The sequence below is a fragment of the Netta rufina genome, assembly GCF_964035555.1.
Source record: "Netta rufina genome assembly, chromosome: 2".
In the NCBI taxonomy this organism is placed as follows: domain Eukaryota; kingdom Metazoa; phylum Chordata; class Aves; order Anseriformes; family Anatidae; genus Netta; species Netta rufina.
In genome coordinates this window covers 148,063,052-148,074,368 of record NC_140124.1, presented here as the reverse complement: position 1 = coordinate 148,074,368, position 11,317 = coordinate 148,063,052, and the positions used below count along the sequence as shown (strand labels likewise).

Here is an 11,317-nt window from a genome sequence, read left to right as displayed (position 1 = left end):
GAGACTGAGTGAAATTTAATATTTTTTATTTATTTATTTATATTTTTTTTGGTAGACATTCAAGAGGGAATGGACAAGCATTTTGTATCAACACCCCATTTACTTCCTCCAGGTAGTTGCAAACAGGAACATACAGCACAGAGCACCAAAGGTTTTCCTTTGGAGTTTTCCAGGAGGAAAAAGAAGGACCTGGCTAGAGAGATTAGATGACAGGAGCAAAAACCTCTGGGCTAGTTCCAATGCAAGGAATTGTGAGAATCAAGAATGAACTGTTTTTTTTATTATTATTATTATTATTTTTATATATATTATTTTTACAGCAAGCTGGTGGTAGATGGTCATTCCTGGATCAGAAATTCACTAGTTAAATTCAAAAAACACATAATGTCTATTATTCCAGCTCCATTTTTCACCAGATAAATTTCTTCACCTTTTAAACACCTTTTCTAAACAGATTCTCTCATTTCACTTCTCACTGGATAATGCTTTAATGCTTACCAACATTATTAAAGGTACTGCTGGGAAAAAAAAAAAAAAAAAAAAAAAAAAAAAAAAAAAAAAAAAAGCTGTTCTCATTTGCCCTATTTTTCTAAGGAAAATGCACCCAAGGCAGCTGGTTATGAATCCTCCCCTAGATCTTCATAGCTTTGAAACCATGCAATATCTGTAAATTATGTTCAAAGGTGTACACCTGGAAAGTGCTATTAAATGGTAAGGAACTGCAGGAATGCAGCTGCTTGGAGTACAATAGATTTACGCCAAAGGGATCCTGGAGAGGAGAACGTGCAGTCATTCTCTCTCTTAAAATCTCTTTCCTCCACATCTCTGTGTGGTGCAGTGTTTTTCCCAGTAATTAATTCCTAGATTTTCACCCCCAGTGTATGCTTTTTAATGTGACTTGGCATTCATTGTGCCACATCAATTAATCCAGCTCAGTGAGTTGTGAAGTTAGGGAACAAGCCATTGGGTGAATTACAACTGAGAAAGGAGAAGGGGAAATCCACCAAATTAAAAAGAAAAGCAAACCCAAATCACCCTTGCATTTAGCAGGCAAATAAAACTGGCCACGGCAGAACTGAAAGTCCATTTCCCAATTGTCAAGTCTTTGACATAAGTGAGGTTGGGATACTGATAAAACAGTCACCTTGCCTGGAGTTCCTGAAAGAAGAAAAAAGAGTGGTTAGAAGAGACTTCTTTACCATACTTCCAGAGACTCCTTCTCTTACCTAACTATAACCTTGGTCATTATTGCTGAGGTACAGTGCAGCACAAGAAAAAAGAAGAAAAAGCCTGATATTGATAGTTGTTTTTGTTATTACCATTATTCTTCATTTCATTCTCTTTACTGAAATTCCACTGTAGTTATCAGTAACTGGAGAAATAAACAGCTCTGCCAAAGATGTCCTGGGTCAAGGAACTTCACCTGCCAGAGAAAGAACAAAACATTCTCCAAGAGGTCTTTCTGAACTGAGGCCGTGGATATGGCTGTCACTGAAAGGAAAAGGTAGGATCTGTTGCCAAATCCTACAGTCAGACCTCTTTCTGCAAAGCCTCTTGCCTCCACACTCACTTGGATTTGCTAGGCATCTGCAGTCAGTCATGCCGACCCTGTGTCCTTCAATTCAGAAAAGGAAGGTGCATGCCAGGAGAAATAAAAACCATGTCACCCACTAGCACTTCCCTGTCCTGAATGTGTAACTTTTGCTAAAGACCACTCAGAGACCACACATTACTCCAGACAGTTGAAAGTCTTCTAGAATACCTTCAATTTAATATGAGGCGTGTCTCAGTGGTAGCTACCTGCCAGAGTTGCCTTCTGGAGAATTCTTCCCTTTGCTAATATTCATCCACTCCCTATCCATAGTCCAAGGTTTGTAAGGGCACTCTACAAGCAGCCTTGAATACACCTAATCTTGTGTGTCTTTTATCTGGTCTAACAAGAGCAAAAGAGAAATTTCATCCCCAGCTTGGTAGTTTCTAGGTCTCAGACTGCACGTTAAATAATGAGAGAAATGGACAGTAGAACAGCAGTCAGCCTTTGTCCGCACCCAAATAGGAACCTGAAAAAACAACAGTGGCTTCAGATTATTCCAGTGAGGCTGTCATTCCTTTCCTTTCCTTTCCTTTCCTTTCCTTTCCTTTCCTTTCCTTTCCTTTCCTTTCCTTTCCTTTCCTTTCCTTTCCTTTCCTTTCCTTTCCTTTCCTTTCCTTTCCTTTCCTTTCCTTTCCTTTCCTTTCCTTTCCAGCAAGATCAAGGAGACGTGTAGATGGACTTTGCCCAAAGGCTTTAGTCAGCATGAGTTGTGAAATTGCCTCACTACACAGTAAGCAAGACACACAAGAGAACTACAAACTAAAACCACTTTAAAAAACAGATGGTTCAACCCACTGCTTGTCCTAATGGCAAAGTGTAAGAAAATGCAAAGGAGTACCAAAGTGTACATACTCCTCGAGTGGGACTGGTGCTGTTGAAGCAGACAAGCAGCATTTCTGTGTGAAAGGAATTCCAAGATCTCAAGACACTGGATTCCAACAGCAAGTCAAAAACAGATGGGCAAATCATATCTGTGCTTCTGAAAACTCTCTTATGCTGCATAACTAAACCACCCCTCTGCACTCAGGTGCATTTCATGCTAACATAACAGGGAACACGATTTTATGATCTCTACTGGGAAAATAAATAAACAATTGCTTTTAAAAACAAATTGGTTTCTCTCTCCGCTCTCCACCTTTGCATGAGTTCTCAACTTATCAGCTAGATGGAGTTAAACAGCTATATTTCTAACATATTTTGCTCATATTTTATTTTGCTTCACTTATATTTTTTTTGAATCCTTTCCTGCATACAAATGAGAAAATTAATTTTTAAAATAATGTATATTCTGCCCACACATGCATAAAGAATATACTAGGTAAGGTGATGGAATATAAGTTATTTTATTTCAAAAACACATCCAAGATGTATTAAAACCTACAAATTCACTCTTGATTTGTAGAAAAAAAAAAATAAAAATCTAATATAACTTTTGCTTTATTCAAGTCATGTTTTGTGCTTTGGAATAGGGCATGAAGAAATGTTCTTCCTCTCAGTTCAGACCAGCATAAATGTTCTCAGGTATTGTGGTGACATTCCACCGGGCAGCAGATGTTGGAGTAGCTGCCCCTGCCATGCACTTTCAACAGGGCCAAAATTAACCATGTATGTGCAATCAGACTGTACAGAAATGGGGTGCAAGTCAAATATACAGCAAATATTCTGGCTTTCTGTCTAGAAACATGTTGTACATTTGCTTCTTACATATAAGAACATTTGACTCCTAAAAATTCCTCATCATTCAGAAGTTTTGATTACAGAAAGTGCTCTCTCTTTGTCACACACACCTACACACGCATGCATGTTCATATAAACACATGTAAATATTTATATAGGGTGATGTTTAACAAGTCATTTATTTTGGCTGCATTTTCTACTTTAGTTTTTAAATAGTTCCCTACACTATATACACCATGTTTACATAATTGTTTTTCTGATAATACAATTGTTTCTTTTCTCCTCCAAAAATGAGCAAATAGAATCCCTTTTCTTTTTCTCTTTTTCTTTTATTAATGCCAGGTTAAGACTAAAATAGCAACAGCAGCATCGCCATTCAGTAACACAATTTAGATGCAACAGAAACTCCTTCCTAATGAGAATTTTTTCTGCCCCTTCAAGCACAGAATCATTTTGTTACCAATCCACCAAGACCATTATTTTGATCTTAACAAGCCTAAAACCCATTATCTGGCTAGAAAAACAAAGAGGACACCAAACCTTATATGGAATCTACAATCTCAGGAAGTTTTTCCATAGTGCAATTTGAGTATCTTATCTCAGAATCTGGAAAGAAAGTTATCTGAAGTGTTTTCATGAAAATCTTGGTAAGAAGTGCCCCTGTTGTCATCTTGTTTGAACTAATTGGCATAGGGGGTTGTGAGTGTTTTACTCCTACTTGTGTCTACTGCTGGGAGCTCATTAAACTCTAGTTAAAGGTGGCTTCTGGAGAAAAATAAAATAAAATAAAATAAAATAAAATAAAATAAAATAAAATAAAATAAAATAAAATAAAATAAAATAAAATAAAATAAAATAAAATAAAATAAAATAAAATAAAATAAATAAAATAAAATAAAATAAAATAAAATAGCAAAATTTTAAAGTATTACTGTTTTCAGTTCCTTCTAGAAACACTGAGTATAGCACATGCAACTCTTCTGTTACTCTTCTGTTGTAGTTTTCATGTCATTGTAGCTCCTCTGATGTCACCAGGGTAAAGTCCTGAATCTACCACATCTTTGTTAACAGGATTTTAGGGACTGCAAACCCACAACCATTCCTCCCCGCATTACCCAGTACAGCTTCATCTCCAGATCACACACCAGGAAACAGGCAATGCAACACCTCCACCTCCACCATATCCACATCATAGTAGGAGCTGTTAGATGGTCTGGGCATGGTGGCAGTGGTCTCCAACTATGGAGGCCCTGCTGTTGTACAGGCGCAGCCACATCACACAACCTGAATGTGCTCATTACATGCAGAAAGCCAAAGGATGAGCCTCCAGCCAGCTCTCCTCATCCTTCCCCATACCCGCTGTAAATTCACACCTGATAGTTATTTTTAGAGAATAAAGGTGATGCAGAGTTGCTACTACACTTTCTCTTGAAAGTTTTTTTGGTTTCACTTCTTTTTTTTTTTTTTTAAGAAAACAAATCCTTTATATTGTCCAAGTTTGTAACAAAAACAACTTATTTTGCTAAAAGCCAAAGCACCCAGAGTACTCTCTTATACAACAGCAACAAAAAAAAAAAAAAAAAAACAGGAAAAAGTCTACTTTGTCTCAGTGTTAATGGGTTTTATTGGGAAAAAAAAAAAAAAAAAACAAACAAAAAAAAACTATGGAATTTGAAAAAATCATTAAGCATATTCTCATAGTCTCAAACTGACACAGTTTCTGGCTAACTTCAGTGAGATTTCCTATTAAGGTAAGCATGCAGCCTACTTGTGGGCATTTGCAGCAGATGAAAGAAATATTCAGTCAAAAAGCAAATCAAATGTCACTACAGCTAAAGACATCCCTACCACTTCACTTCACTAACACTTCTCAGAAAGATTTGATCAGGCATCTAACACGATCTTAACCACAGAACCCAAATACATGCAATACTATCATGTGAATTTGTACAAGAGCTGAGGATTAAGTGATGCTTCTTTCAGCCCCTGGAACTGTTCCTGTGTACAAGCCAACGAGCTTCTCCACCAGCTCTGACCACTAAAGCAAGCTTTACCTAGCAGAGAACAATATGAAACTATGGCAGAAACAAGTACCACGCAGAACAGACACCATTGCCTTTGGGAGAAATCATTTCTTTTGTTGGAAGACTGGTTTCTTTGGTTATTATTTAGAAAAATTGATTCAGCTCAGAGTTCCAGTACCTCCAGCCCTGGATCATTATTTTCTTGCAATCCATGATGTTTCAATGGTGCCTAGTTCTATCCCTTCACAGGAAGTGCTATGAGGGAATTGGCTGAGTCTCAAAAAAAATATTAGTAAGACATAAATTACGTATCTGGTGCCCTTCAAAAATATCTCAGGAGGAAAACTTATCAAGCAAGATTTTGTCTGCATGTGCAGCACCTGCCTGCGAGCTGCTATTCTTGTCATTAAGCAGGGGTGCCATTTAACAAGCTTGACTAGCAGAAAGAGCTAGAAGTAATCCATCAGTCAATGTCAAATCAATGTCCATCAGTCATTGACTGGCTGTTAATGACAAGGTATATTTTGGGAAGACAGAGGGCGTCAACAGTGTATCTTGGATATAGCCCAAGTTAGGTAGGCACAAGGTACCCAGTGAATTCTCTCCTGTGGTTTTAATTGATCACAAGACTTTTTGTACTTGGCTCTGAGCTCTCTGTTGTTGTGCTGTGTACAATTCAACAGCAGCTGGGCTTCGCTCCAGCAGCACCAGTTTCAGAGAAGAATGAGGATGGACATGTTGTGCCAGCCAAACCTAAGATTTCCAATAACTGATTTCTTAGAGAAAATGCAGTGGCTCTCACCCATCTCTGCTTCAGCAGAGCACTTAATGCCACACACCATGAGAAATTACATACTAAATTTGCAAAGACAGAGATTAGCAGAGGAACCCATACTTTTAGGTAAGGGCCTAGAAAATGCAGAAATATCTGTAATAAAAAAGAGAACTACAAAGCTGGAGGAAGGCATCCCACAAAAGTGGTGTTCTTTAGGAAAGGATCCATGCAACCAATTATAAGGACTGAAAAGAGGAGGCACTGACAACACAAGATGGAGGACACTGTCATCAAGACAACTGGACAGCCCTGAGAATGAGATAAAAGTTTATGTTACATACAAACTAAAATAATAATGCACAGTGAGATGAATTAACAATTAAAATCTGTTGCAAAAACAGCTACAGACAAATGAGTTATAGTTGCCACACACACACAAAAGCAGTCATAGTACACATCAGCTAAAGTATTTCCAATGGAGATGGACAAATATTAACAGCATTGCACAAGGCATGAGAAAGATTTCATTTGGAGCAATATGCACTGTGCTGGTAATCCAGTCTCAGGTCAATTAATTCCGACTGAAGCATGATGAAAGATGATGAGGGGAATGTGAAGCCTGTCTTATGAGAGAAGCCTGGGAGGGGTTGGTTTGTTTAATTTCCCAGATAAAAAATGAAATGGATAGGATCACTTTCGACAAACATATCCAGAAATAAGTGTCAGAAGAGGTATTTAAAGCACTGGGAAAAGATGTCAGCAGAACAAAAGGATATAAACAGGTATTGAATAAATTTAAAATATAAATTATATTTTTTTTAATAAATGGAAGATATAGATTCTGGAGCAGTATTGCAACAGAAGTAAAAGCAGTAAAACATTAATTGATTTTAAGATAGCAGATGTTTTTAACAAGGGAAGATATGTCATGGCTGCCTGCAATAACAGAGGTTAATGGTTAGAAACTCCTTCACTCTCTTCTTGTCCTGTATTCTCATGAATCCTCTGTAGTAACATCTACTTAATTTGTTCTGTGGCTGGGGACCCATCAACAGTCTATGTTCTCCAGGCTGCCTAAACTACTGATGAAATATAGGAAGCCATATTGGCTTTACTGTGACTTCTTATTTCTCTGATACTGGTGCTGAGACCCAAAAATGGTTCTGCCTCAAAACTGATCTACTTAATCAGAAAAAAGAAAAAAGAAAAAAATAATAATAAAAATAAAAATAAAAAATAAAATTAAAATAAAAATAAAAATAATAAAAATAAAAATAAAAATAAATAAAAATAAAAATAAAAATAAAAATAAAAATAAAAATAAAAATAAATAAAAATAAAAGTACCAGGGAAATATTCATAGTATCACATTATCACAGTTCAGGCTAGAAGAGACTTTAAGGCATCCCTAGTCCAACTTCTAGCTCAAACCAGGGTGAGATTTGAGAATAGAATGGGCTGTTATCCAGCTGGGTCTTAAAAACCTGTTAGGATGTAGATTGTATGACATCTCTGGGCTAGCTGCTTCACTGCTAAATTGTCATCGTAGGGAAAAAAAATAATAAATTAAAATTTAAATTTAATAATAATAATTTAAAAAGCATTTTTCCTTCATTATTATCATGAACCTTTTTTGCTTCAGCTTATGCCTGTTGTCTCTCATCTTCCCAACGTGCATCACTGTGAAGAACCTGGCTCCATCTTCCCACTAACCTCCCCATAGGAACCATGGGACTCCTTTTAGTTCATACAAAGCTTTATCTTCTCCAGGGTGAACAAGACCAGCTCACACAGTTTGTGTTCACAGGGCATGTGCTCCACCTCCCAACCATGTTGATGCCCCTTCTGTCATTTGTATATTATAAGATCTCACAAGCAACATGGACATGACACCCACTTTCTAGAAGTACCCCTTGTGCAGGTGACCAAGAGGAGAAATTTTAAACAGCACTTTTACACCATCTATTTCTTATGCATGAGAGACAAGAGCCTGCCACATCTCATCTTTTGTAGGATTGCCTTGTTAATCATAGTCCCCGAATTAAAGTGAACAGAATCACAGAATCACAGGATCACAGAACTGTAGGGGTTGGAAGGGACCTCGAAAGATCATCGAGTCCAAACCCCCCCCTCTAAAGCAGGTTCCTCAGAGCAGACTGCCCAGGTAGGCATCCAGACAGGCCTTGAATATCTCCAGAGAAGGAGACTCCACGACCTCCCTAGGCAGCCTGCTCCAATGCTCTGTCAACCCTCACCGTGAAGAAGTTCTTTCGCATGTCAGTGCGGAACTTCCTGTGTTCTAACTTGCAGCCATTGCCCCCTGTCCTATCCCCACAAACCACTGAGAAGAGGTTGGCTACTTCCTTCTGCTCCCCAACCCTCAGATATTTATATACACTGAGGAGATCCCCTCTCAGTCTTCTCTTTTCCAGGCTGAACAGACTCAGGTCTCTCAGCCTTTCTTCACAGGGAAGATGCTCCAGGCCCCGTATCATCTTTGTGGCCCTCTGCTGGACTCTTTCCAGGAGATCCCTGTCTTTCTTGTACCGGGGAGCCCAGAACTGGACACAGTACTCCAGGTGAGGCCTGACCAGGGCACAGTAGAGGGGGAGGATCACCTCCCTTGACCTGCTTTCTTGGGCCTTGCACTTAAGGCCTGAGAATCCTAATTGTTAGCCTGAGTAGCAGTGGTAAGGAAAGTGCTGGAGTGCCCTGACTGATCACTGGTGGGTGTCATGACAGAAATAAGCTTGCATCATGTAAGGAGAAGGTGTATGATTGTATTTATTTTTTAAAGCACAAATGAAAGGCATCAAGTTATGGGAGTGAAGGAGTTCTCTATGGACAGGATGTGTGCAGTGTGTCTTGGGAAAACCCACCCAGCTCTGTCCGATGCTGGTAGAAGGCAGGATCACCTCCACATGAAAGGTTTCCTTTCTGTCTACATTCATCTTCTTATTCCTTCTAACTAGAACAGACACTGTCCTGTTCGGCCTTTCTTTTGTGATCCAGAAAGGGCCCTGCACAACCTCTCCCCTTATACTGACATCCCTGGGTCAGAGCAGGAGGAGGCAAAACAGGCCAGCAGGTTTTCCCTGAGGGCAGTGTCAGGAGGGGTAGGGTCACAGGCAGGAGCTGGGTCACCTGTATCCAAAAGGGCCCTAGAGAATCCCTGGGGAGTCACCCAGACTGATGACATTTCCCTTTACTGGACTCTTCCAGCACGTGAGCTGAGTCTTCTGCCCACACTGATGTGTTGCCTGGAAATACTTGGGCGTCCCTACCTGCCACTCAGAAGTTGCCTTCTTTGGGGAAAGGGCATAAAGCAGGAAATGTAAAGCAGCATCACAGGAAGGCAACTCACATCCCGTATCATTAGACAGGATGTTTTGCATGCACGAGTAGCTTGTCAGAAAATAGTCCCTGCTTCAAGGGATGCCTCTGGACATGGGGCAGCTAAGGCCCACTATAAAAGCCAGCCCAGCTCCGTGCTCTCTCATCCACTTTTCTGGCCTTCTTCTTGTTGGGAACTAGGTGAGTCTGAAGCCCCTTCTTGTCTCCCTCATTCTCCCACAGGAGAATTCAGTTCCTTGGACCTTTCAGCTGCTATCAGCTGTGTGTCCTGCCAAATCTTGGGACTGCTGGTTGTGGGAGAGTCAAGAGGTAGAAGGTTTGTCATGGAGGAAGACTGGGCTTTAGTATGATGGTTCCTGTGCTGGAGCCTAGGCACAGCCTCCAGCTCACAGTACTGCCTGTGCCTTGGTTCTGTTAAGGTGTGGTGACAGGCAGCTCATGTTCTGCTTCCTCTCTACCCTCTCTCCCAGGTGCACCTCCTGCCCCCAGACATGTCCTGCTACGACCAGTGCCTGCCATGCCAGCCCTGCGGCCCGACCCCGCTGGCCAGCAGCTGCAACGAGCCCTGCGTCAGGCAGTGCCAGAACTCCACCATCGTCATTGAGCCCTCTCCTGTGGTGGTGACCCTGCCCGGCCCCATCCTCAGCTCCTTCCCGCAGAACACCGTCGTGGGATCCTCCACCTCTGCTGCCGTTGGCAGCATCCTCAGCTGTGACGGAGTCCCCATCAACTCTGGGTCCTTTGACCTCTCCTGTATTACCAGCCGCTACTGTGGCAGCAGGTGCCGCCCCTGCTAAAGATGCCAGACGGTGCCCCAGACCATAACCCCAGGAACTCAGAACATGCTGCTGGACAAAAATGGATGGAAGAGCAAACATTGTGCTGTTGTTTTAAGAGGACCTGACCATCTCTGTCTTGTCCTGTAAAGACAGACAGGAAGGGGCCATCCTGGATTCTATGACAACATGGCCAATGTATACCTATCCTGTTTTCCACACACTCTTTTTCTTTCTTTGCTTTCTTGCCCTCTGCTTTGCATGAGGCCCCCAGAAACCAGCCTGGAGAGACCTGCTAGCCCCTCTCCCCATGTGGGCCAGGTAGATTGATGCCCTGTTGCAAGTCTGCCATTGGAAAAGCTGAACAGATTTTTGTCTGCTCCTGTGCTACAACCTTGGGGCCTGCTCTTGGAGTCACCTCCTTTCCCCCCTGAGCCTTGATAAACATTTACAGCAATCCTGAGTGTGTCCCTGTGTGGTCTTTTCATCTGGATACAGATGGCCAAGGGAGAAAACCATTCCTTAGTGGGAATAGGCTGGGGGCACTGCCTCATTCCTCTAGGCAGTGGAGGGTGGGACATACTGCAGCAATTCATCTTTCAGGCACTGTCTCTTGAACATGAGGAAGACATCCCTAGTTCCTCCACAGCCAATGGCCAACAGTCCTTGACTTGTGACGTCTCTGCCCAGACAAGTTCTGATGAAATTGGAGGCCCCAGCTCTTGGGGAAGAGTGTTTGTCTTGCTTTGGGTAGAGCTGTGCTGGAGATGGAGGCTTAGACAAAGATGATCTCAAAGGATTGCAGAAACTGGGAATGGGTAATTGTCTTGAGGATGGCCCTCTGTCTCACCTCCATGTTCACCTTTCTTCCACCACCTGATCATGGGCATCATGTCTGAGCATGGAGAGCAGGAACAGCTTCCCTGTGCATCCCCATCACACTTCAGCACAGTGTCTGGCACAATCTAGCTGTTGCCAAGATGCGTAGGGCTGAGGAGATCCACAAGTTCGTACCGGTACCAGTCCCATCAGACCACACACTGGAGCCCCCAGTCCCTGTGAATGCAACTCCTTTTTCATGGAGGCAGGACCAGGACAGGGACCGATGCCCAAACAC

General features: G+C 41.5%; 1 protein-coding gene across 1 annotated transcript; it reads left to right on the top strand.

Annotated features, from left to right (window-relative positions):
- Positions 1-9,505: 9,505 nt before the first annotated feature.
- On the top strand, positions 9,506-10,221 carry LOC311222470 (feather keratin Cos1-1/Cos1-3/Cos2-1; the record flags this gene model as incomplete). The annotated part of the gene is made up of 2 exons (XM_084306780.1): positions 9,506-9,581; positions 9,860-10,221. 2 exons carry the CDS (start codon positions 9,506-9,508, stop codon positions 10,219-10,221), a joined length of 438 nt encoding a protein of 145 aa, XP_084162906.1.
- Positions 10,222-11,317: the final 1,096 nt, after the last annotated feature.